General features: G+C 65.7%; 2 protein-coding genes across 5 annotated transcripts; one reads left to right on the plus strand and one right to left on the minus strand.

Moving 5' to 3' along the window:
* The first annotated feature begins 105 nt into the window (after window positions 1-105).
* On the plus strand, window positions 106-24,804 carry BOP1 (BOP1 ribosomal biogenesis factor). 2 transcript variants are annotated; one of them, XM_045074123.1, is made up of 17 exons: window positions 106-249; window positions 1,335-1,535; window positions 7,121-7,231; window positions 11,324-11,404; window positions 21,884-22,038; window positions 22,114-22,231; window positions 22,308-22,409; window positions 22,505-22,717; window positions 22,794-22,955; window positions 23,045-23,125; window positions 23,192-23,261; window positions 23,354-23,486; window positions 23,568-23,748; window positions 23,831-24,119; window positions 24,234-24,318; window positions 24,402-24,509; window positions 24,594-24,804. In XM_045074123.1, exons 1-17 carry the CDS (start codon window positions 142-144, stop codon window positions 24,745-24,747), a joined length of 2,352 nt encoding a protein of 783 aa, XP_044930058.1. In that variant the 5' UTR covers window positions 106-141; the 3' UTR covers window positions 24,748-24,804. The 2 variants fall into 2 exon arrangements, with proteins under 2 accessions (XP_044930058.1, XP_044930059.1); XM_045074124.1 differs by lacking the exon at window positions 7,121-7,231.
* SCX (scleraxis bHLH transcription factor) lies at window positions 18,400-20,449 on the minus strand. 3 transcript variants are annotated; one of them, XR_006604937.1, is made up of 3 exons: window positions 19,712-20,448; window positions 18,858-18,967; window positions 18,400-18,733 (listed from the first exon to the last, which is right to left on the minus strand). XR_006604937.1 is itself a non-coding variant. In XM_045074213.1 (2 exons), the coding sequence occupies exons 1-2, from the start codon at window positions 20,285-20,287 to the stop codon at window positions 18,923-18,925; spliced, it is 621 nt and encodes a 206-aa protein (XP_044930148.1). In that variant the 5' UTR covers window positions 20,288-20,449; the 3' UTR covers window positions 18,400-18,922. The 3 variants fall into 3 exon arrangements, 2 of the variants coding, with proteins under 2 accessions (XP_044930148.1, XP_044930149.1); XM_045074213.1 differs by having other exon boundaries at window positions 18,400-18,967; window positions 19,712-20,449; XM_045074214.1 differs by lacking the exon at window positions 18,858-18,967 and having other exon boundaries at window positions 19,712-20,441.
* Window positions 24,805-24,887: the final 83 nt, after the last annotated feature.

Raw genomic sequence — 24,887 nt, forward strand, 5'->3', positions numbered from 1 at the left:
CTGCGCCTGCTAGCCCCGCCCCACGAGTCGGGCCGGGCCGGGCGGGGCGGGCCGCGCCCCTTGACCCCACAGGCCGCGCCCCCATCCCCACGCGGCCCGCGCTGCCGGAAGTGGCGGCGCGGTGGGGACAGGCTGGGCAGCATGGCGGGCGCGCGGGACGCGGGGCGCGCGGCGGCGACGGGGGCGCGGCCTGGGAAGCGGCGGCCGGGGCCGGGGCCGGAGCCGGAGCCGGAGCCGGAGCCGCAGGAGGTGACAGCGGGCGCGGGTCCGGGCGCGGGTCCGGGCGGCGGGGTCGGGCGGCGGGGCCCGGGGCCGCACGTGCTGGCTGGGCCGCCCCCCGCGAGGCCGCCCCGCCCGCGGCGGGCCCGGGAGCAGGAGCAGGGCGGGGTCGCCGGCCCTGCGCGGCCTCGGCCCGGAGCACCCCTTGCGCGGGGCGCGGCCGCAGGGGGAGGCGGAGGCGGGGGGCACGCGGCGGGCCGAGAGGCGGCCTCCCGAAGCCGCGGCCCCGCGTCCCGACCGCTGCGGCGCGGGACGTGCTGTGGGACGGAAGAACCGGGGCTCACGGCCGCCGGCGCGTCCTCCCGCGGGCGCAGGGCCGCGCCGGCCGCGGGTGTCGGGCTCCTGGGCCGCGGGTGTCGGGCTCCTGGGCCGCGGACGGTCCGGCCGGGCAGCGGCTCTGCCGCCAGAGAGCTGAGGCCGGTCCAGACCCGGGACGCGCAGAGGTGCGGGCTCCGGGCTCAGCGGCTTCCCAGAGGTCTGCAGCTTCTTGTTCGTCTTAAAAGGCAGTGACAGGTTCTCCGCCCGCGCGTCGAGTCCTGTAGGGTTGGGGGAGATGGTATCAGGTAAGCGGGGGAGGGAAGGGCGGGTCACGCTTGCTCTGAAGCCAGGCTTGGACCATTTCTGTCGCTGTTCGACCCCCTTGACAGTTTGCTGATCCGCTGCCGGCTCCATCCGGTCGGCTGCGGGCTCAGCCTCTGGCCCCGCGCCATCACAGCTCTGGGCTTTGCCAGCGTGGGGTGCGAAGGATGGGGAGCCTGGGTCGGAAATGTGGGAACTGAGCTCCCCGAGATGGGAAAACTCCTTTCCCTGCGAGATGCGGGAAACTAAATGTCCCTTCCAGGGGCAGGTGGCCGTGCTGTCCGTGGAGGTGGACAGTGAGGAAGGTTCCACCTGGGTTAGGTGGATGGTTTTGGTGGAGGTAGACACTTGTGGCCTGAGGGCTATGGCCTTGGAGGCTGGCCATGAGAGCCATGGGTCAGCAGGGTGCCTGGCGGGTGGCGGGTGGCCTGGGGGCGTCTGGCTGTCATCGACAGTCAACACTGTGTTCCCCGCAGTCCTCTCTCGCCTGTGCTGCTGCTCCCAGCCTCCGGGATGACGGCGACTCTGGCCTGTCTGAAAGCGAGGAGAGTGTGTTCTCAGGCCTGGAAGACTCCGGCAGCGAGAGTAGTGAGGACGACCCAGCAGAGGGAGAGGATGGGGTCAGCAGTGATGAGGGCCACGGCGGGACGGAGAAGACCACCGGACAGCAGGTGCAGGTGGGTGAGTGAGGAGCCTGTGGTAGGCTGTCCTCTCTAGGTGAAGGTGGCCAGGAAAGAAAGTGACCACCAGGCTTTAGGCTCTCTGGGGGCCTGTCCCCACACTGCTTTCTCCCAAGTGTCCTTGGGACCCCAAGGCCCACATCCCTCCTCTGATGCACCTCTGGGCACATTTGGGGCCAAGTGGAACACTTGGTTAGAGCTGCAGTGCTCTTGAGCTCCTGGGGGTTGTTCTCTTGTTTTGTTTTTTAAAGGGCTTTATTTGTTTGATAGAGAGCTAATAGATCACAAGTAGGCAGAGCAGCAGGCTTCCTGCTGAGCAGAGAGCCCGATGTGGGGCTCGACCCCAGGACTCTGGGATCATCACCTGAGCCAAAAGCAGAGGCTTTAACCCACTGAGCCACTCAGGCGTCTTTCTTAGGGCTTGTTTTTCAATTACAGTTATGTGCTCTGTTCTCAAGAACTCCAAATACCCACATGCCGGACCTCCTCCGCAGGTGATTCTCATGTCACCTCTCCATGGAGCTCAGCCCGCTTTCAGCCGTAGGCTGGGTTTCCTGGGGGCAAAGCCTGAGGTAGGGCCTTCATGTGCACAGGACTACCTGGAGGCAGAGCTCACCGGACACAGGAGTGAGCCTCCTGACACCTGAGCCTCGTCCCAGGGAGCCTTGCTGGCTGAGGCTTTGGCCTTATGTCTGTCCCTGTGACGAGGGGACGAGTGCAGTTCCCTCTTGTCTCAAATGAGAAAAACGAGAAAAGTTTAATTTAGCTAAAATACACTGTTCGCTCTTTGGAAGTTTTAGAAACTAGTTTATAACTATTTGTATTTTCAATGGGTCTGGTGTTCTGAAGTTTAGGACCTTGAATCATGCAGAAATCTCCCATAATAGAAACCAAAAAGCCATGCTTGTTTGATCTTTTACCTAGGAAGAAAGGACTTTTTTTTTTTTAAGATTTTATTTATTTCACAGAGAGAGAGATTACAAGTAGAGAGGCAGGCAGAGAGAGAGGGGGGGAAGCAGGCTCCCCGCCGAGCAGAGAGCCCGATGCGGGGCTTGATCCCAGGACCCTGGAATCATGACCGGAGCCGAAGGCAGAGGCTTTAACCCACTGAGCCACCCAGGCGCCCTTTTTTTTTTTTTTTTTTTTTTTTTGAGATTAGTGATTTGAAAGAGAAAGAGAGACCAAGCAGGGGGAGGAGCAGAGGGAAAAGCAGGCTCCTGCAGAGCAGGGAGCCCCACATGCCACTCGATCCCGGTGCCCTGGAATCCTGACCCGAGCCGAAGACAGACGCTTGACCTACCGAACCCCCAGATTTAACCCTTCTGCACACTTAGGATCTAGTCCTACTGCCCGTGCGCACAGAGAGATGACGTGTGAGCTGTGCTGACTGTGGTTTGGGGGATGATGGGTAGCTGTTTCTCCTCCTTTTTTTAACTTTTTAGAATTATAAAATATACCTTCCTTGAGAGAAATTCACTCTTTCATCAGTGCTACTCAGTGGAGAGTGGAAGTTCTTCCTCACAGCCCCTGCTCCCGTGGGCGGCCTCCGCTAGTAGCCCTGTTGGTGTGTCGTTCCTCCTTGCGCGGTTAGGGTCCACACGCGTAAGTTTTAAAGAGAGGGAGAGAGAGAGAGCGCGTGCGCCCGCCCAAGCAGGGGGAGCTAGAGGCAGAGGGAGAAGCAGGCTCCCAGCCAAGCAGAGAGCCCAATGCGGGGCTTGATCCCAGGACCCTGAGATCATGACCCGAGCGGAAGGCAGACGCTTAACCGACTGAGCCACCCAGGCGCATCCCCACACTTAAGTATTTTTTTGTTTATGTTTCAAAGTAGGCTCCATGGGCGCCCAGGTGGCTCAGCCCCCTGAATGCCTGCCTGCTTTTGGCTCAGGTCATGACCCCAGGGTCCTGGGATTGAATCCCTTGTAGGGCTGCTTGCTCAGCGGGGAGCCTGCTTCTCCCTCGGCCTCTGTCGCTCCCTCTGCTTGTGCCCCCCAGTGCTCTCTCTCTCTTTGACAAATAAATAAATAAAATCTCGACAGATAAGTAAATAAAGCAGGCTCCACGCCTAGCATGGCCCCTAACGCAGGGCTTAAACTCAACGACTGTGGGAGCAAGACTTGAGCCAAGGTCCGGAGTCAGACACTTAACAATTGAGGTGCCCCAGGGGGCCCCTAACTTTTTTATTTTAAAAAGGGTTTTTTTAATCTTATTTTATAAATAGTTATAAAAATAATTTTTAAATTTATTTTTTATAGAGAGTGTGGGCATGTGCACGCAGATGAGTGGGAGGCAGTCTCCCTGACCCAGATCCCAGGACCCTGAGACCATGACCTGAGCTGAATTCAAGAGTCGGATGCTGACCCAACCGAGCCACCGAGGTGCCCTAAAAGTAATTTTTTAAAAATTAAATCACTTTTGGGGCACCTGGCTGACTTGGTAGGTAGAGCATGTAACTCTTGATCTCTGGGTCATGAGTTCAAGCTCTGTGTTGGACGTGAAGCGTACTTAAAAAAAGTTTAAATAATTTTTTATTTTATTTTACTTTTCTATTTTTTTTTTTTTAAAGATTTTATTTATCAGAGAAGGGGGGGGAGAGAGCAAGCACAGGCAGACAGAATGGCAGCAGAGGCAGAGGGAGAAGCAGGCTCCCTGCCGAGCAAGGAGCCTGATGTGGGACTCGATCCCAGGACGCTGGGATCATGACCTGAGCCGAAGGCAGCTGCTTAACCAACTGAGCCACCCAGGCGTCCCTACTTTTCTATTTTTTAAAGATTTTATTTATTTGTCACAGAGAAAGCATGCGAACGAGTATAAGCAGGGGGTAGGGGAGGGAGACGCAGGCTGCCCGCTCCACTGAGCAGGGAGCTGGACAGGGGGCTCCATCCCAGGACCCTGGGGTTTTGACCTGAGCCGAAGGCAGATGTTTAATACACTGAGCCAGCCAGGTGTCCCTTAAATAACTTTTTAAATAAAAATTTTATGTTTGGGGTGCATGGGTGTCTCGGTCGGATAAGTGACCCTCTCTTGATTTTGGCTCAGGTTGGGATCTCAGGGTCATGGGGGTGAGCCCTGCTTGGAGCTCTGTGCTGGGCTTGGAGCCTGGTTAAGATTCTCTCCCTTTGCCCCTCTCCCCCTTAAAAGATTTCGGCTTAAGTTCTCTGAACTAGGTGATGTGTGCAAGTGTTTCAAGAGACTGCGGCCTGGGGTTCAGTGCGAGGGACACTTGTGGATGTGGCCGCGTTCGGTCCCCCCCACCTCCCTCAGCTGTGGGCCCGCAGAGCTGCGTGTTCTCCGCGGGGCCGCCTTCTGGGTGGGCTTGCTGGTCCATTTGGTGGAGACTAAAGCCCTCCCTTCTCCAAAAGGAGGGCACGGACTTCTGTTTGGGGAGGTTGGCTCTGGCCTCCCGGAGGGCGCAGTTCTCAGAGAGGGCCAGGCTGCCTCTGGGTCTGCTGGTGGGCCAGGACTGCAGCCCCCGCACTGTGTGCAGTGCTGGGGCCTGGTCGCTTCCTGGGCCCCTCCCGCTTCACGCCCTGGCTCTGAGGACCGTCCCTGTCTCCTGTGGGTCATCCTGGTTGGGAACCCTACGAATCAGGAGGGGTTCTGAGTTCTGCAGAGCCCCGGGGCTGCCCTGCGTGGCCGTTCATGTCTCTGGCCTCCTTGTGCTTTCATTGAGGGCTGCGGGTAGCCCCGTTGAGGTGTTTTCTGTTCTAGTGCACGGTCGTCCTTTTACTAGGGTTGAGGTTCTCTAGGCCAAGAGAGAGGACTCAGGTGGGAGCTGGGGGTTCCTAGTCCTCAGTGGAACAAGCTCCCCAGCTCTCCTTTCTGCCAGCTGCTCCCCAAAACCACCCACGCCCCTCCATTGGGTCGAGCTGGCTCCCCGCCGCGTGGCCTGAGCCCTGTTACTAGCGTGCAGCCTCATAGCCGGAAGCCGACCCCTCCACTGAGCAGCTTCTAGAACTAGTGTCTCCCTGCCGCCTGCGGTCCTGCGGGCCCCTGCCAGCGGTGACTCCCACTTGGGCCCGGGTCCCCGCCTGCTGTCCCCGCTCTGGAACTGAAAGCCCCTGGAATTCTCTGGCTCCTGGCCACAGCCGCCTGTGTGGTCTGGCGGACGGCGGTCTTGGGTGAGCTACTTCTGCAAGGGGGGACCCGCTCGGGCTTCTGCTGCTCTTCCTTCCGCCCACGGTGAGCATGCTGTGGGGCTCGCCCCTAACTTCTCTTCCACTGGGTGCTCCTGTCACTGTTTCCCCTGCACTCTCTCCCCCTTAACCTGTGTCAAGGCTTCCGCTGCTTCCAAGGGTGGGCAGGCCACCACCCAGCTCCCTGACTTCTCACTCTCCTGCACATGCCTGAAGGGCACCCTGCCTCCTGGTGGGGCTGTGGCTGACATCAGGGATGCAGGGCCTGAGGCCGAGAGCTGCCGGGAGAGATGCGGACTGGAGTGGGATGCCCCAGGCCCAGGCCCTCCAGTCCACTGAGTGACCTCCACAACAGGGAGCTGGAGGGTTTGCCTTCCTGTTCTGGGAGGGACAGGGCTGATAGGTCGTTGTCAGGGGACCCTGCCCCACCAGCCCTGGGTTCTAGGTGTGTCTGCCACAGGCCATCCCAGACCGGCAGGAACATCCTGCTGAAGCCGCCCAGGGATGAAAATGGAAGGCCAGGTGATCACTGGCCCGTTCTGGGGCACTGTCCTGATCTCCACCTTCCTTTCCCATGGGAGAGAGATGGGGTTACGTGGCCCAGGTGCCCAGGGTTGCCCTGGGGAGACATGGCTGCCTGGGTGCCAGGCTGCCCTGGGTGTCACTGTCTGTGAGCTCCTTCTCCACTTCTTCTTGGGTCTTTGGAAGGGATCTAGACATGTCCAGCACTTTTTTCCCCCCAAAGATTTTATTTATTTATTTATTTGACAGAGATCACCAGTAGACAGAGCAGCAGGCAGAGAGAGGGAGAAGCAGGCTCCCTGTTGAGCAGAGAGCCCGATGCAGGGCTCGATCCCAGGACCCCGAGATCATGACCTGAGCCGAAGGCAGAGGCTTTAAGCCACCCAGCACCCCCACGCACCCCCGGCACTTTCTTTTTCAGTGTTGTGTGGGGTCACGGGACGAGCATCACGGATCCAGCAGAGTGGTTGCTCGGAGCTCCTGAGGGCTGTCCCGCCTGCTCTGTCCTGCCTCCTGCTCCGGCGTAAGCGTGAGGGCTGCCTGGGTCTCCCGGGTTCCCTGCACAGCCAGGCCCCCATCCGTGTCACGCCCGTCTGCTTCCTGACTCCTGCCCTCTGCCTCTGAGGGCTGTCCTTGCCAGTTGGTGTCTGTGGTGTGCACGGCCCGCGGCCTGACCACCCCTGGGGCTGGGAGTCCCCTTGTGGTGCTCGTTCTCGCGCGGGCAGGCAGTTCTGGGAGTGCGGTCCCAGGAGCATCTCCGGGTCAAAGCCAGGGCGTTTTGAGTGGAAGGAAAGTGCTGCTTCGTGCTGGGATACTTGCACCTCCCAGGCCTGCCAGGACGGTGTGTGGTTAAAAGTCTTTATTTTTCCTACCCTGACACATGGGAAATGTGCTCTCTTGTTGCTTTATGATTTTTTCTTACATTAGGAAAGGGGCCTCTGTTCCCCGTGTTTCTGCGAGGCCTGTTTGAGCAGCATTGAGAACACCCAGAGCACGAAGTTTCCGTCGCTGTCGCGTCTCGGAGGTCGGGCTCTGCAGGTCAGAGAAGGCCCCGCAGCCCCGTGGGGTGTGTGCCCCTCCCAGACTCGGGTGTCTCTGCCCAGCGGGGCCTGCAGGCCCTCCCGGAGCCCTGCCCTCCTCTCCCCTCCCTGGGGGCTCTAGCTCAAGGCTGGGGCGGACCTAAGGAGGGAGGTGCCCCCAAGGCCTCCCCCCGGGGGCCTGCGGGTCTGTGGGGAAGGAATAGCCGTCTCCTTCAGTTCTTTTTAACCGTTTTTCTTTGTGATCTCTTGTCCTGGGACTTGCTCCTAACCCCTTGTTTCCTGATCCGCAGTGTCCTTCCCTGGTCCAGACGCTCCCTTGGTCGTGCACCTGCCGGCCCCCGTAGGGGTCGGACCAGCAGGGTCCTTGCCGTTCCCCGCGCTGGGGTCTCCCGTGTGGGGAACCAGGTGCCGTTTTGTCTCTCCTTGTCGCCCTTATCTCTGGTGCTGTGGCCCAGTAGCCCTGGGTTTCGCGGTGTGACAATGACTCGTGTTCTCACCGGTCCCCGGAGTCAGGGCCGGAGGCGGGCTGGTGCCCTGGCCAGGTGCTGGCCGGGAGCTCCGGGGAGGAAGAGCACCATGTATTTGGGGGGCTGGTAGGTACTCAGGGGTTGGGGCTGTGGGGTCCCCATCTTTCTCTGTGGGGGTCTTGTCTGGGGGCTCAGGGCGCTCATGGGGAGGTCCATGGCCGCGGGCCGCTCGCGATGGGCACATTCGCTTGTTCGTCTGGCTGCGTGTGGCTTCGGGCCTGTGCACTGCCCGGGCGACCCGCCAGGATGACATCTTCTCCCTCGGCCTGCTTGCTTCCTCGGCTTCCACTCAGAGCACCCGCCCCTGTCTCCCGGTCACCGCAGGACTGGCCGCCCGCTTCTTTGTTCTGGCACTCCATGACCTTGTGGACCTGAGTCCCTTTCTGCTGGGCCGGTCTCCCGGGGCACGTCCTGCGGCCCCCGCCCCCACACTCCGCCCCAGCCGGAGAGCCCTGTGCACGCACCTCCCCGAAGGAGGCTCCCAGTGCGGGAGCCCAGGAGCTGTGTGGGGTGGGGGGGACCCTTTCTCTCTCTGCTCTCTCCTGGGGGTGGTTGGGGGTTGGGCAGGATCGATCTCAGAGGGGCATCTCCTTAGGCTCCGCTGTCCCAGCACGCTGTCCCAGCACGCCCACCCTGGCCCACCTGTGCGCCCGCTCCCCAGGGCGCAGGACCTAAGATCATGACCTGAGCCAAAAGCAGACGCTTAATGACTGAGCCGCCCAGTGTCCCCAAATAAGAAAATTTAAAAGGAAATCATGAAACAGCCAAATTCTTGCCACTGTGTACAACCCCCCCCAACCTTGTCCTCACGCAGCCTTTACTGTGGTGGCATCGAGTCCCATTAAACTCGTCTGTTGTGAACGGGGCGCCGGCAGCGTGGAAAAGTCTCTGGGATTCGTGAAACCGGCTGGACGTGAGCAGCGCTTCCTCCAGCAGGGCCGGCTCCTGCTCTGGGAACAGTCCTGTTCCTCCTCCAAGTCCCCTGCCTTTTCCCTTGTGAACGAGTTGGTGGGGTGGGGGGGTCTGAATTCAGCTCGGGCTGTCTCTGGGCTCTGCAGGCCCCCGTGGCGAATGTTCTTTAGAAACTGAGTGTCTGCTCGCTCTCAGTCTAATGTCCCTGAGGTGGCTGAGCAGCCCTGGGGGCTGGCCTGGGGGTCTGCAGCAGGCCACGGGGGCCATGGATGCTCTTTGGCGAACACAGTGTTTGCCCCACACCGGACCCTGGTGAACACGGGTCACCAGCCACGGTCTGACTCCCAGCATGGCTCCCGGGCGCACGCCAGCTTACCTGCCCTGGACGCGTGCCCCGCTGTGCCTTCAGGCTGTGCTGGTTGCTGTTCCCCTTCTCCCTCCTGCACCCTGCACCCCACAGGAAGGCCGTGCAGGGTGCCAAGCTCTGGCCTGGTAGCGTCGTGCGGGCTGCCGCGGGCTCGCAGGGTTCTGCTCGTAAGGGCTGGTGGAGGGGCCCTGCTGTCGTGGGGTGGGGGCGGTGGGGTTGGGTGAGCCCGGGCTGTTGCTGGCGACTCGAGGGCGCCGGCGGTTGTGATAAGATGCCTTGGAGGCAGGCAGCACCCCCGGGGGCCCCTGCTTTGGTGTTTGGTGGTCGTGGGGTTGGGCAGAGAAGCAAGAGCTGTTCCCCTGGCGCGCCGCACGCTCTGTTTAGGTGTTCCTCTTTTTATTTTTAAAGATTTTATTTATCTGCCAAACAGAGATCGCAAGTAGGCAGAGAGGCAGGCAGAGAGAGGAGGAAGCAGGCTCCCCACTGAGCAGAGAGCCCGACGCGGGACTCGATCCCAGGACCCTGGGATCAGGACCTGAGCCGAAGGCAGCGGCTTAACCCACTGAGCCACCCAGGTGCCCCCGAGGTTTTCCTCTTTAAATGCCTGGTACCCAAGAGGGGCAAGTGTGTGTGGGCACGTGGGCTGACTGAGCCTCCCCAGGTTCCTGGAGCTGGGCTGCCCTCTGCTGCCCCCTGGCGGCCACCGTGTCCCCTGCAGCAGCGCTTCTGCGGGGGAGACTGAGGGCTGGGGGGACCCCTCATTGTGGGGGGAGGGCCTGCCTGTCTCAGGCCCCCTGCATGTGCACTCGCTTGCCCCAGGGGCCAGCCACACCCAGCATGGCGCGACGTGGGCATCCTGGAGGTCGAGGGGCTGGGACATTTCCTGCCAGGACCCCACCACCGTGGCCTGAGCCGCATTTGCAGGTGGTGTGGGACTGTCTGGAGTTCCGAGCTGGTGGAGAGCAGGGGGCGGGCTGGTGCCCCCTTGCTCAGGAGACTTGTTGCCTGGCCCTGGGCCTGGGGCAGGTGTGTCCCCTGGCTGCCGCTCGGGGCAGGGCTCCCTGTGGGCTAGGACGCAGCAGAGCTTGGGGCCCTGGTGGGGGGCAGGAGCTCAGGCCTTGCCCTGTTTGCCCCCGACCCACGCCCTGCACCCATGAGGCCGCGCTGACCCACTTTCAGTGGGCAGGGCTCCCAGAGCGTGTGCAGCATGGGGAGCGGGGGTGGGGGAGACATGGAAACCGAATCCCGCCTTGTTCCTGGCCTGGAGAAAAACTTAATCTCCCACCCTCCTTATGCTGAGGGGAAAACCAGGCCGGAGGAAGAGCCACCTCGCAGGCCTTTGGCTCCTGCCCTGTCGGGGGAGTGGGGCTCTGGCGGGGGTGCCTTGCTCAGGGGCCCTGCTCCCAAGTACTTGATGGCGCCCGGGAGGGAAAGGCAGGGCTGTTTTCCCCATCAGTCCGGGTTCCGGTACGTCCGACTCCCCCAACCCTGGGAGGGAAGGGTCTGTTTTCCAGGTTAGGGTGTATATGTTCCAGGGCTCCCATCTCTGATCCCGTGCGTTGGGGTCACCCTGGGGGTCGCGTCCTCCTGGTGTTCTCTGGGCCCTTGGCTGACTGGGCTGAATGGGGCTCCCAGCTGCCATGGACGCCGAGGCCTCCTGGGGGAGGGGGCTTGTCTCAGGAGGGCTGGCTGTGGCCCCATGACATTGGCTGGCAGCAGGTGCCACACACTGTCCAGAGGGACCAGGCCAGGTATGGGGAGCACTCCTGCCCGGCTCTTACTTGCTGCCATGAAGTACCACGCCTACTGTGCTCCCTGACCCTGGGCTCCCTGGGGCCCGGCATGGCTGGGTTCAGGCAGTCGCGCCAGAAACCCTGCAGCCGGTTTCTCCGTTAAAGGGTGTGGGGGCGGCCGGGCCTTCAGTGGGTGGCTTTGTTGCCGACTGTTCCTGTTCCTGCCTGGACAGGTGTCAGCTGTTCCCTGGGGCCCTTCCTGGGAGCGTGTGGTGATGAGTGTGGCCCTTGAGAGAGACCCTCAGGTGGAGCCCCACAGGCTCACATAGACCTGGGGTGTTGCTCATCTTGTCTTAAGGCCCAGGACCAGGTTGGAGCTGCTTAGAGATTGGGGGTGGTGGGAACCTTGGGCGCAGCACCAGGGGAGGGACAGTGTGTTCTTGCCAAGCCACCGCCATCAGGAGGGGGCAGGGGACTGTGAGCGCGGGCTCTGCCCGAGGTCAGAGGGCATCAGCACCCTGACATAACCATTGTTCCTTTCTCTCCTACAGGCTGGGAGCCCTCCCCCAAGGACGGAGGTGGCAAGCGTGCAGGGCCAGGACGAGTATGCAGAGGACAGCTCCGATGAGGAGGTGGGGCCGGGCTTGGCCTTCCACGAGGGTCCGGGGGGGGCAGGGGGATGCCTTCCCCAGCTGCGCCGTTCTGCCCAGGGTAGAGGGGAGTCAGGCTGCTGTGAGGGGCTGCGCTTGGGGTCCGGAAGGGCGATCTCAGGGTTGGGGATGAACGTCTGCTAGTGTGCGTCATCACTCTGGAAGGAAGCGGGGTGGACGTGACGCAACGAACCCCCAGGGGTGTCTGTAGGGCGGCCGGCTGATGCTGGGGTCCCTCGTGCTCTGTGGAGGCTGAGTTCATGCTCGGTGGGCACGGAGAGCCTGGGGCAGTGCTGGGCCCCCGTGGTGACAGACCTGAGTGCGGAGGGCAGCGTTGCTGTCAGCTTCGCACAGGAGGTGGGCGGCCTCTGGGTGCCCCGCCCCTTCCCTCCCTGGTGTCCTTGAGGTGCGGACTGTTGTGGGCCCCATCCCTCCAGCTCAGGGTCTGAAGGGGCAGGCGTGGTGCCCTGTCTGGCATGCAGAGGCCCCGGCGTGTGGGCTGGAGGCCGTCTCTGCTCCCTGGGCTGCTGCTCTGGAGGGCTGGAAGCTGAGGTGCTCTGAGCCTCGAGGTGGCTGTCCTCCTCCTGCGCGTGCTCTCCCAAGTACGTCCCAGTCACTGGCAGGGCCGCGGCCCCTGTGCCACTGTGTGCGCCCGGAGGTGTGCCTCCGTGGGCAGCGGCCTTGGCTGGAGGAGGAGGCGGCGGCGCTGACGCTGATGCGGACCTCGCGGGGACAGCAGTCTTCCTGCCGCGGCCGGGGGGCCGTCCTGGGGCCTGGGGAGGCTCGAGCCCCCTCCCCTGCTCGGCCTCCACCCCCACGCTCGCGCTCTCTTGGCAGCGGCTGCAGGAGCCTTGGCTGCCCGCCCGATCTGGTCTCTGTGCGTTCAGAGAACAGAGACAAAACAAAATAAATTGGTTTCCTGGCCGGAGCAGCGGGCGCGCATGGGGAGGGGGGGCCGGGGCCGTGCGCCTCCCTGCCTGTCTCCCCCTCCCAGGGGCTCTGGCTGTCGGCAGCCACATCCTGTCGGCTACTTTTTTATATTTGGTATTTTGAGAAATCAATGATGGTTGTAAATGGAGTGCGGAGTGGGGGAGGGGCCTGGGCCTGCCCACAGGGAGGCTCCTTGCGGCCTGGCCCTGCCGGCTCCGGGCCGGTGGGGGCTGCGGGGGCTGCTTCCTCCGGCGATGACTATCCCATATGTCTGAGTGACAGGAGGGGGCCCGGGTGCCCGCCTTCCCCAGCTTCTGCCAGCACAGCCGGCCGGTGGCTCGAGGGGGCGGCAGAGCTCATCTTTCAGGAGCTCTGCCAGGCCTGACAGATGCTTCCCTCCCCAGAGCCGCACATGTGCCTGGGGTGCTTGGGGCGCGCGTGGGCGCTGGTGTCTTCCATGCTCACATCGTGGGTGTCTCTGCAGTCCAGGCGAGCGCGGTGGACTTTGGGGAAGAGGCCCCGCTGGGTATGTGATTCGGAGTGTGGGGCTCGGAGGCTGTGTGGCCCCGTGGCTGTGTCGTGGTGTTTCTGGAGCCTGTGAGGGTCCACGGTCTGGGGACACCCATGGTGTTAGGGCAGTGCCTTCTCCCAGCAGCATTCTTGGAGGTGGCCAGTGGTGTCTGGACCCCACATAAGGCTCTGGCCAGCAGCAGTGGTGGCCTGACAGGGTTGGTGGTCCTGGGAGAGAGCCTCGTGGGCGCTGTGGCGTGGCGGCCATCAGGTGAGGTGCAAGTGCCACTCGGCCTCCCTCTCCCTGGGCCCTGCCCTGCCACTCCCTGAGTCTGGGGCTGAGGCCTGAGCTGGGGGCTGCTGGGGCTTCTGGACCCTCTGGCCGCTGGCCTCTTCCAAGCCCAGCTTTGGGGCCCCTAGATGTTGACTCATGATGACAGTTGGATCGTCTGAGGCCCGTTCTTGGGCATTTGCACTCCTCAGTCCCCAGATTCACACCCCGAGCCGCACTGGGGCCCGAGTCTGCTCGAAGTGCTGCTGGGTCTGGTGGGGGAGGCCGAGCAGCCGCAGGCTGTGCCCACCCCACTCCTCTCCCACGGCCCCGGCACCTCACAGACGTGATCTCATCCAGCCGCTGGACCCCAGGGAGGTGGGGCGGTGTTGGGGGTGGGAGCTGACGGCCTTCGCAGCCTTGGGCCCCTCTTTGTTTCAGGCCGCGGGGAGAAACTGAGGCTGCCTGTAGGTGAGAGTGAGGGCTGGCTGTGAACCCTGGCCGCGAGGTGGGGAGGCACATCATCCAAGCCCCCGAAATCCCAACCCGACACCCTCCTGCCCCCCTCCTCCCGCGGGACCTCCGCTGGGGGGTGGCGGGGGTGGGGCCGCAGCCCGAGCCCGCCCCGCAGTCGCCCTGGCCTCACAGTAACTTGGGATCCCGCGGGGACAGGCCCAGGCCTGTCTGTATCCAGAGCCCGCCATCCCCTCTGCTCTCTCGCCAAACGGCCGTTAATGGCCTCTCCCAGCTACTGAACCGGCAGCTGCCTCCAGCGCTGGCGGCCTCCCGCTCCTCCCGGGGCCGCCGCCCCGCCCATCCTGGCCGCCCGCGCTCAGGGCGCCTGCGTCGCTGCTGGCAGCGGGAGCCTCGCGGCTCAGGTTTCGGGCTGTTTGTGGAGAGCGCCCGGCGCTCAGCCGCTCGTGTCGGCCCTCCGCCCCCGCCGCCGGCCTGCGAGTCTGCCCCTTCCCGCTGGTCCGACCCACGGCCTTGCAGGTGGCCACAGGGCGCCGCGGGCCTGACGCCTGTGACCGCAGAGTGCCCCTTGGAGCCGCGGGTGCCTGGACTGGGGGTGGGGGGTGCCTTCCTCCTGCCCACCTTGTGCCTGCCCCAGCCCGCCTGGTGCTTCTCCGCAGGGAGAGAGCCTCCCGGCAGGGAGGGCAGGGTGGGGGCTGGTGGGGGGTGCAGTGGTGGAAGCAGCCGTCCCTATAAGGGATGTAGCACGCCTTCTGGGACAGAGCAGGGTCTCCGTGCTGGGGGCCCCGTGCAGCGGCGGGCAGGTGGAGGTGGGGCTGATTCAGAGCTGTGTCCCCCCCCATTTGTTGGGGTACGTGGGTGGCGGAGGTCCCGGCTCTGTGCCCACTTGGAGCCAGTTTCCTTGGCAGTCGGGGCCCAGCCGGGCAGGTGGGTGGGAGCTGGGACAGGGGCCTTGGGGGGGGTTCGCCCTGGGGATGGGGATGGGGGCGGGGGGACTTCTGTAGGAAAGGTGGGGGAGGGGTGGTGACAGCGTGGGCTGGGGCCCGGGGCAGGGGAGTCCTCCAGAGTGAGATCCTGCAGGGCTGGGCATGGGGACAGAGGCAGGTGGGGGGCTCGAGGCGCCCTCACACCAGCAGCTCTTGCCTGACCCGTGGGTCTCGGAACCGGTCTCTGCTGCGGCACAGAGGTGGGCCTGTGCCTACCCCCAGCGCCCCGGGGCCGTTTCTGAGAGAGCCACTGCCTGTACGTAGCGAAGAGTCAGGGGGCCCCTGTGGGAATGCTCACTGGACCCTGGGGCTGACCGGGGTGGGTGGGGGGGCAGGGGGATCTGAGGGCAGGGAGCGCCCCAGCTCCCATGGAGGCTGCACTTGCTGCCCCCCAGTCATGGAGGAGGCCAGGCAGTGGGCTCCGAGGGGTCCTGTGTCAGGGCACGTGTGATGGCTTGGGGGGGCCTGGCCGGCAGCACCTTGGAGAGGGAGGGGCGGGGCGGGCGCCGGTGTCTGGGCCGGCCGTGGCAGGTGTGCCCGCTACCTGAGTCGGCAAATGGCCGCGGTGGTCTGATGGAGGACGTGTGGAAAGGCGGCGCTGAGCCCCCCACCTGCCCCCCTCCCCCGCCCATCTAGCTGCTCCCCTGCTAGGGTCCTCCCCTGGCCTTGCCCCTTTGGTCTGTGAACCGGGCCTCGTCCTGCTGGCACCTTCCGTGGGTGCTGGGGCAGCAGGTGAGCGGGGGAGCACGCAGCCCGGCCTTCTCCCGCCCGGGGCTCTGGCCGAGATGAAGCCCCATGGAGGAGGCCGGAGAGGCCGGGGCTCAGCAAGGCTGAGTGGCGCTCAGAGACAGGCGGGAGCTTCGTGCAGGGGGAGCCAAGCGAACACTGCCGGCATTGTAATCGGAGAGGGGCAAGGGAAAAGAGCGAGCCTGAGCGAGGGCGGCTGACCCCGCGCTCCCAGGGGACAGGTGGAGAGGCAGAACGAGGAGAGAGTGAAGGATTGCAGAGGTGGGCCGGCTTCCTCCCTCGCAGACAGACGCGGGAGGGCGGCGGGGAGGGCGGCGGGCAGCCGGCCAGCGTACCTGCAGTTGCAATCTGCGGCCCTGACAGCTGCAGCCACTTTGGGGAGGGGGAGGGGAGGGGCTCATCGGGAGCGGAAAAACCCCAGCCAGCGACGCATCGACCAGTCGCTGCTGGTGTCCGGTGCAGTCTGGGGGGTGGGGGACCCCCGCTGGCCCCCCCTCTCAGAGGCTGGTCCTTGGGGTAGAGTGGCCCCCCGCCAGGAGAGCACGGGGGCGTCTGTGTCCTCAGCCCGCGCCTCCAAGCTCGGTGCTTGACCTGAAGGGGTCGGGGGGTGCTGTCCGCCCCCACCCCCGGGTCACATGTGCTTCCTGGCAGCCCACAGGTGCTGAGCAGGGTGGGGGCCGGCTGGCCCACGGGCTCAGGCCTGGTGATGAATCATGTGGGGCCGCCAGCAGCTCATTCCCCGGGCTGGGGACAGGGAGCTGACAGCCGGGGCCGATCAGAGTGTTTCCAGCCCAGCTTGGCCCACAGTGGCGGCGGCGGCTGGCCCAGGGCGCGGGCCCAGCCCCTCCTTTCCAGCTGCCTCTGGGGCACACACACGGGGAGCCCTGGGTCTTTGTCCCTCCTGGTGGAAGGCGAGGCCAGCGTTCTGGGAAGGAAGCAGGGCCTGTGGGGGGCAAGGAGCACCTGCCACCCCCAACCCAGCGGCTCCTCAGCGAGTGGACTCAGATGGGGCCGCCTGTCTCCGGCCGGCCCGCCACCCCCAGTCTGGTTTGAATTTCTGGAGCAGTGAAGGGTGACGGAGTGCTCCTCCCCCGCCCCCTCTGCTCCCTCCTGTTGGCTGGCGGGCCAGGCCCTCGCCGCCGCATCATCGCTGCTACCGGAGCAGCTCAGGGAGCCCTGGGCCGGCTGCCCAGGCCCAAGTCGGCCAAGCTGCAGCCGCTGTTGGGAGTCACAGGCCCGGCCGCGGGGAACTGGCCCGTGCATGCTGGGCCCCGACAGGCTAGGTCCCCGGGGGCCCATCCCAGCGGGCCTGTCCTCTCCCGCAGGCCTCCCCGAGCCCCAGCACCTCCTGTGGAGGCCTCCTGCCCCCCCCCCCCCGCAGCCATGGGGCTCCGGGGGGTGCCCCTCCCTCTTCACCGTCCTCTGGCCTCAGGTGGTACGTGTTCCCCGTTCACACGCGCCGCTCTGTGGCCTCGAGGTGGGCGCCCACTGCGTGCTCGTCATCTTGGCGGGGCTTCCCAAGGGAGGTTTACATCCCCCCCAGGCTCCGGTGTGGATGTGTGATTACAGTAGGTGGGGGGGCCACAGACCCTCCCCACAGAACATCACCCCGTGCGCAGTGAGGTGGGGGAGGCAGGCCCAGAGGCCTGGGGTGCACCTGCCCTCCCCCCCACCGACACTTCCCCCGGGGGCTCTCACAGCCACCCCCCCCCCCCAGTTTGGACCCTCGCGTCTCGGGCAGGGCCTGCCCTCTCCCCCCTCCTCCGGCCGGCTGTGGGCTCCTGCAGGATTAGGGAAAGGAAACTTGGGGTTGGGTTTCTCTCGGAGTGGAACCTGCCATGGCGACTTTTTATCCTGTTATATTTCTATCACGTTGGACAGAGCCCCCCCCCTCTGGCCCTTAATGGCTCTGGCTTTGAGAGTTTCCTCCAAAATTACACCACTGCTTCCTGCTTCGCAGTTCCCGGGAGCCCCTCAGTGCAGAGGAGGGGGGCAGCTCTGGCCTTGCCCTATTGGGGTGCCCACGTGGGCCTCAGCACCTGGCCTCTCCCTGGGGACCCAGGAGGGTGGGTCAGTGGGGGCCTCTGGAGCCTGTGCTGAGGGCTGGGAGGGCCCACGGCTGGCACCTGGCGCCTTCGGCCATTCCCTCTGTGGTCTGGCCTGGCCGGAAGTCAGGCTGCTGCCCCCCCCTCCCCCGGCCCAATGAGGGGGAGGGGAGGGGGGAGGGGGTTCAGAGAGGGCCGCCCCCTGCCTTTCTTCTCTGCTGTGCCGGCAGAGCATAATTGTCACCTGCAGGATTTTACTGGTCAGCCAGCTGCGTACAGCTCGGGAGGGGCCTGAAACCACCCTGCCCGCAGCAGGTGGGGCCTCTGGAGGAGCCGGGTGGGGTGCAGCGGGGGGCGGGGGGCTGCAGGGGGCCACGCGGGGCCTCGCGCAGGGTGGGGGCGGGGTCATGAAGCTCCTCTCCTGTCACTGCTTGTGGCGGTGGGGGAGCCAGGGCAGCCCAGTAGGGGTGGGATTCAGAGCCCTGTGTGGGGGTTCGGGGTGGGCACTCAGGGCTGAATGCAGGTGGCTCGCACCCTTAGGCCTACCCAGGTTGGGAAACCTGCCGTGCCGGGCAGCGCCCTTCACTCCACCTCCCCCAGGCGTCTGCTTTGTGGGTCTCTGGGCAAAGGCTGAGGCCCGGAGACTTGGCATGATTGTGCTGCGAGCTCTGCCCTCCTCACCCCTTCAGGGATGCTTGGGTGCCCGGCAGGCCCTCGGAGACAAGGCCAGACTGGCCGGTGCCCTACTGGCGTGGCAGTGGCTCCCTCTGCCCTTCCCCTGCCCCCTCTCCCTCTTCTGTCTCCTTCAGCGCCCCCGGGCGCCGGGGAGGTGCCTCGCTCTGCCTCAGGCCTGGGAGGGATGACCCGTCCCCCGAAGGGTGGAGGCCTTCCCTGACGATGGGTGCTCTGGCCCCCCGGGAGGACTGAGCTTGGAGAGAGCGGAGCGCGGAGAGCCGTGAGGGCTGGGCTCAGGCTGGGTTCTGAACCGTTCAAGAGAACAGTGTGCTTCCACGGTTGGACAATACTGTTTTGTTTTTAATTATACAAAGTTTCCAGACTTTATATTATTGTATCAAAGACGCAAGATGCCAGCATGTAGTGACCAGAAGAAAACCCAGGTAGGAAGCCAGCACGGAAGGTTCTGGTGGGCCTGGGCCCATCGGGCCCGTGCAGAGTCCCGCACACTTGTCTGTCCGTTGGCCCCGCCGTAGCCAGAGGCGAGGCTGGCTCGCTGGGCACCCTCACAGGAGGCCTGTGCCCGAGTCCGGTCCACGGGAGCTCTCTGTGGCTAGCCCAGCGGTGTCCATCTCTAACTCCGAATCGTCGTCTTTCTGTCTCTGTCCTTGCTCTGCAGAGGGGAGGGTCAGTGTCAGGGCCTGCCCGCAGACCCGGTGCCAGCCCGCGCCTCTGGGCTTCCCCACGGGGTGCTGTCTCAGGTGGCGGGTGCCGAACGCACCCCCTTCCACGCTCACCCCGGCTTCCCCGTGCAGTTTGGGGAGGAGAGAGAGTATGCTGCTGCACAGCCGAAATTGTAAAATTAAATTTCCCAGATGTTCAGGCCCCAGGAGCTCGCGCGTGCCGTCTGGAGAGGAAACGGGACCGGGGAAAGCCGCGCCGCATTTTCTCCCGCTCACCCTGCTTTTCCGGTGCCACCAAGCACAGCAAGAGCTGTAAATCAGCCGGCCAGCGCTCCCAGCGCTCCCGCAGCGTGGTCCTCCCCCCCCCCCGGCCCCCACGGCCCCCACGGCTCCCGCCAGCCTCTTGTCTGCAGAGCCCAGGGCTGCCCCGGGGGTCTGAGTGGGCAGCCCCGGGGGCGTGGGCGAGGGCCATGGGAGAGCTAGCAGGTGCCCCATAGGCTTTAGGCCAGTGGCAGGGGCTGTGGTAGGGCAAACAGATGGGGGAGGGGGAGTCAGTCCCCTTCCTTCCGGGATAGGGCTGGGGGGGCCAGAGTTACTTGAACCAGTTCTGGTCTGGCCCCCTGCCTCTTCTAGTTTGGTGTCTTCTCCGCCTCCCAGACTCCCATGTAGCGATGGCTGGCCCTGTCTGGTCCCCATGGGCACATGTGTCCCTGGGGACTTGAGGGGAGAAGGCCCAAGGAAGGCCGGGCCCTGCCAGCCCCAGCTGGGCCTTCCTGTGCTCCCCGCCCCCCGGACCCCAGGGCCACACTGGGTCACAGGTGATGCTGGGGGTGGGGGGTGGGGAGCTCTGCCGGCCTCTGGCCAGGGTCTCTGCCCAGCAGGTGTGGGTAGCTAGGGTGATATTGAGGCAGAGGCCGCCACAGCCTCTCCTGGTCCCTTTCCGTGGCTGCCCCGAGGGCCACACTCACCAACTTTCTCTGGTTGCTGAGGCAGAAGGTACAGATCTGTTTGGGCTGGGCGTTCTCGCCGTCGCGGGGCGGGGGCGGCGGGGGCGGCGGCGGCGGGGGGCTGCCCGGGCGCGCGGCGTGGAAGAAGGCAGGCCCCGAGTGGCAGGGCTGCCCGTCGCCGCACGCCTCGCCCACCAGCAGCACGTTGCCCAGGTGCGAGATGTAGCTGGAGGCCAGGCGCAGCGTCTCGATCTTGGAGAGCTTGCGGTCGGCCGGCTCCGTGGGGATGAGCGTGCGCAGCGCCGTGAAGGCCGTGTTCACGCTGTTGGTGCGGTCCCGCTCGCGCGCGTTCGCCGTGTGCCGCTGCCGGGGCTCTCGGCCGGGCCGGCCCCCGGGCCCCGCCGCGCCGCCCCCCGCCCGCCTGCCCCCGGCCCGCCTCCGGGCGCCCTGGAGGCCGCAGCGCGCGGCGTGCACGCGGCAGGGCTTCTCGTCGGAGCCCGAGCTCTCGCTGCCGCGGTCCTCGTCCTCCGACAGCGGGCTCACCTCGGGGTACAGGTAGCGGCCGGGCGGCGCCGAGCGCAGCATGGCGAAGGACATGGGGCCGGCGGGCGCGCCGTCAGCTCCGCCTCGCGCAGCGCATGCCGCCCGCCGCGCGGCCGCCCGGGGCCGGGGAGGCGAGACCGGGGAGGCGCGGGTCTCGGGGGCCCGCGGTGGCGGCTGCGGCGCCGCGCGCACGTGTGCGTCCCGGGCTGGAGCGGGGCCGCGGGCCGGGCCTTTATAGTGGCGGCGGCCCCTCCCCCGCGCCGGCCCGCCCTCCTCCCCGCCTCCCAGCCCCCGGAGGCCGCGCGGAGCAGGGGCCCTCGTCCCTCTCTGCCTTCCTGCGCCACGCTGAAGGAGCCTGGAGCATCTCGCTGTCCCTGGGGGCCGTGGGGGAGTGGGAGTCCCCTTCTGGGGGGCCGCGTGCGGGGGCTCTGCCGCCCTCCCTCTCTGCCTCAGCAGGGGGCAGGAGGGTCAAGTGGGACCCATGACCCAGGCAGGTCTTCTCCCCTGGCCTGGTGCCGGGCCACACCCTGTTTGTCTGGTCTCTCTCGCTCCTGTGTACACTTGGGCCTTTTGTGGCAGGCAGAGTGCGGAGGGGCGCAAAGCCCTGCGGGGCTGGAGCTCACCCCACCATCCAAGGCTGCCCCCACCCCCGGTGTGCGTGGGGTCACTGGGTGGCCCAGCCTCCCGGTGTCAGCCGTGCCCTCCAGCTGTGGCCCAGGCTGTGCCTTCTGCCTGACACCCTGCTCTCTGCCGGCTCGCGCTGTGCCCTGCTGTGGGGCGACCTAGCTGTTCCCTTGGTGCTCGCTCTGGGGTCTGTCCGATTCAGGGGTGGCGCCCCCCCACCCCCATGCAGAGAAGGAAGGCCAGGGGCACAGGAGGTGTCCCCGAAGGATGGTCCCGCTGGGACCACAGAAGTTGGTTGACTAGGGCAGGCAGGTGCAGGGGGCCGAGTTCAGGGGGTCCTGTGCTCCTGCAAGGGGCCCCTGGGCTCCCCACTGTGCTCAGTCTCCTCTGGGCCCCTCCCCCTGTGGCCACTGTTCAGGAAGCAGCCGCCTGGGCAGCAGTCTCTGTGCTGGGCGGAGAGAGGGTGGTGGCTGGCAGGGGCCTCGACCAGGAATGTGTGTCCAGGAATGTGGCTGCTGTGGTGGGGGGGGCAGGATCAGGGAGGGCTGGGGGGGGCGTCCACAAATGCCTGCAGGGCAGAACGCAGTGGCTTCTGTCTCCCCTTGGAGCGGGTTAGCAGGGTCTTCCCTGAGTCCCTGCCCGTGGCTACCCATTTTTGCCTAAGGCCCCCACCAGGGGAGGGAGCCCATGGGCGATGAGGTCACCCTTGTCTGTGGCTGCCCAGAGTCCTGGCCAAGGAATCTGGGGGGAGGCTCTGGGGTTGGCACCACTTCAGTGGAAAATGTGAAGGTACAACTCCGGCGCCTCTGAGGGCCGGGGTGGGGGGGCAGCACTGGCCACCGTGCCACGTCACACCCCAGGGAGAGGGCATGTGTCAGGGTGCTTGGGTACCATCCCAGCAGCCTCGAGGCCCGTCCCCTTGCTCTCACTGGTTCCCCCCGCCCTGGCCTATGACTCTTGGGGCGCTTGCAGGGAGGGATGGACATGGTGGGCACCCAACGCTGACAGCCTGGCTTGCTGCCCCAGGACATCCGGAACACGGTGGGCAACGTGCCTCTGGCGTGGTATGATGACTTCCCTCACGTGGGCTATGACCTGGACGGCAGGCGCATCTACAAGCCGCTGCGGACCCGTGACGAGCTGGACCAGTTTCTGGACAAGATGGATGACCCCGATTACTGGTGCGCAGCCTCGGGCCGGGGCCAGTGGGGGCGGGGTGGGGGGCTTCGGGCTCGGCTCTGATCGCGACCCCCCAGGCGCACGGTGCGGGACCGGATGACTGGGCACGACGTGAGGCTGACCGACGAGCAGGTGGCCCTGGTGCGGCGGCTGCAGAGCGGCCAGTTTGGGGACAGGAGCTGTGACCCGTACGAGGTGGGTAGCAGCGGCTCGCCCTGGGTGTGCGGGGGCCGCCGCAGAGCCCGGGCCCACCCGTCTGCTGTGCCCTCAGCCGGCCGTGGACTTCTTCAGCGGCGACCTGATGCTGCACCCGGTGACCAACCGACCCGCCGACAAGCGCAGCTTCATCCCGTCCCTGGTGGAGAAGGAGAAGGTAGGCGCCGGCCGCCGGCCAGACCTCCGCTGCCGCGGCCAGACCTCCACCCCCGCGTCCCCGCGCACCCTCGCTCACTGGCCCCGGCCTCGCAGGTCTCTCGAATGGTGCACGCCATCAAGATGGGCTGGATTCAGCCGCGCCGGCCCCGGGACCACACGCCCAGCTTCTACGACCTCTGGGCGCAGGAGGACCCGGACGCCGTGCTGGGCCGGCACAAAATGCATGTGCCCGCACCGAAGCTGGCCCTGCCCGGCCACGCAGAGTCCTACAATCCACCCCCCGAGTACCTGCCCAGCGAAGAGGAGGTGGGCCTCGCCCTGGGGTGGGGGTTTGGGCCCCTGCTCCTGGCCCTGGGCCCCCAGCTCACCCCTGTCTCCACAGCGCCTGGTGTGGGAGCAGCAGGAGCCGGGCGAGAGGAAGCTCGACTTCTTGCCCCGCAAGTTCCCGAGCCTGCGGGCCGTGCCCGCCTACGGTCGGTTTATCCAGGAGCGCTTCGAGCGCTGCCTCGACCTCTACCTGTGCCCGCGGCAGCGCAAGATGCGGGTGTGTGGCGGGGGGCGGTGCGCAGGGGGAGACGGGGGGGGGGGGGCACAGCACGTGGGGCGGGGTGACCTTGTGCTCTTCTGGCCCAGGTGAACGTGGACCCTGAAGACCTCATCCCGAAACTGCCCCGGCCACGGGACCTGCAGCCTTTCCCCACGTGCCAGGCCCTGGTGAGTGCGTGGGGCAGGTGGGGGGAGCCCCCGGAGGGGTGTCTCCTCACTGATCCTCCTCTGTAGGTCTATAGGGGCCACAGCAACCTTGTCCGTTGCCTCAGTGTCTCCCCGGATGGCCAGTGGCTGGCTTCAGGTGAGCCTGAGGTGGGGGCATTGCCAGCAGGGGGTTGGGGTGCTGCTGGGGGGCGGGAGGGCAGCTGGTGAGGGCCTTGTTCACGTGTTCAGGCTCCGATGACGGCTCGGTGCGGCTCTGGGAGGTGGCCACTGCCCGCTGCATGAGGACTGTGCCCGTGGGGGGCGTGGTGAAGAGCGTCGCCTGGAACCCTCGCCCCGCCGTCTGCTTAGTGGCCGTGGCGGTGTAAGTGGGTGGCCTGGGGAGCACTGGGGGCCACGGGTGCAGAGCTGCACCTGAGGGACCACATGTCTCTCTGGCCTGCAGAGAGGACTCAGTGCTGCTGTTGAACCCGGCCCTGGGGGACCGGCTGGTGGCGGGCAGCACGGACCAGCTGCTGAGCGCCTTTGTCCCCCCCGAGGAGCCCGCGGCGCAGCCCGCCCGCTGGCTGGAGGCCTCGGAGGAGGAGCGCCAGGGGGGCCTGCGGCTGCGCATCTGCCACGAGAAGGTGTGGGGGCTGTCGGGGCGTGTGGGGTTAGGGCGGCCAAGGGCTGGGGAGGGCGCAACTGAGCCAGCCTTGCCTTCTGCAGCCCGTGACCCAGGTGACCTGGCACGGGCGTGGGGACTACATGGCCGTGGTGCTGGCTGCCGCGGGGCACACACAGGTGCTGATCCACCAGCTGAGCCGGCGCCGCAGCCAGAGCCCCTTCCGCCGTAGCCCCGGGCGCGTGCAGTGCGTGGCCTTCCACCCCCTGCGACCCTTCCTGCTGGTGGCTTCGCAGCGCGCCGTCCGCCTCTACCACCTGCTGCGCCAGGAGCTCACCAAGAAGCTCCGGCCCAACTGCAAGTGGGTGTCCAGCCTGGCCGTGCACCCTGCAGGTGAGGGAGGCGGGGCACGGGGGGGCCGTGCACCCTGCAGGTGAGAGCGGGCGGGTGGGCGCGTGGGCAGGGGAGCGTGCACCCGCGGGTCCCCACCAGCCCCTCCGCCCCCAGGAGACAACGTCATCTGTGGCAGCTACGACAGCAAGCTTGTGTGGTTTGACCTGGACCTTTCCTGCGAGCCGTACAGGGTGCTGAGGTGAGTGGGGGTGGGGGTGCAGGTGGGGGTGCCGGCGGGCCCGCCCCGGCCCTCCCGAGCCCTCACCGGCCCCTGCCCTCCAGGCACCACAAGAAGGCCCTCAGGGCCGTGGCCTTCCACACGCGGTACCCACTGTTCGCGTCTGGCTCCGACGACGGGAGCGTCACCGTTTGCCACGGGATGGTGTACAAGTGAGTGCGAGCCCCACGCGCCCTGCCAGGCTGGGGGGAGGGGCGCTTCCCCGCCTGAGTCCTCTCTCTGCTCCTCCCCCACAGCGACCTGCTGCAGAACCCGCTGCTGGTGCCGGTGAAGGTGCTGCGGGGGCATGTGCCGACCCGAGACCTGGGGGTCCTGGACGTGGCCTTCCACCCCACCCAGCCGTGGGTCTTCTCCTCAGGGGCCGATGGCACCATCCGCCTGTTCAGCTAGGCCGTCCGTGGGGCACGTGTGCGCTCAGGACCCTCAATACAAGTGTTCCCCCTCCGACTGCTGTGTGACCTTGATTCGGGGTTTACGACCTGCACCCCGCCACCGCTTGTCTTCCTAAACAGGGTGCAGGCGGTCCCCGC

Source organism: Mustela putorius, unplaced genomic scaffold (genome assembly GCF_011764305.1).
Source record: "Mustela putorius furo isolate JIRA1106 unplaced genomic scaffold, ASM1176430v1.1 tig00537303_pilon_pilon_pilon, whole genome shotgun sequence".
Classification (NCBI taxonomy): Eukaryota; Metazoa; Chordata; class Mammalia; order Carnivora; family Mustelidae; genus Mustela; species Mustela putorius.

Excerpts from the sequence above, each read along its gene's own strand:
- SCX (XM_045074213.1), bottom strand. The coding sequence starts at position 20,287 with ATGTCCTTCGCCATGCTGCGCTCGGCGCCGCCCGGCCGCTACCTGTAC. Across the intron at positions 18,968-19,711 it reads TCAGCAACCAGAGAAAGTTG|ACGGCACGCGCGAGCTCCTG; the intron begins GTGAGTGTGGCC and ends TTTCCTCTCCAG.
- BOP1 (XM_045074123.1), top strand. The coding sequence starts at position 142 with ATGGCGGGCGCGCGGGACGCGGGGCGCGCGGCGGCGACGGGGGCGCGG. Across the intron at positions 11,405-21,883 it reads AGGACAGCTCCGATGAGGAG|GACATCCGGAACACGGTGGG; the intron begins GTGGGGCCGGGC and ends TTGCTGCCCCAG. Across the intron at positions 24,120-24,233 it reads CCTGGCCGTGCACCCTGCAG|GAGACAACGTCATCTGTGGC; the intron begins GTGAGGGAGGCG and ends CTCCGCCCCCAG.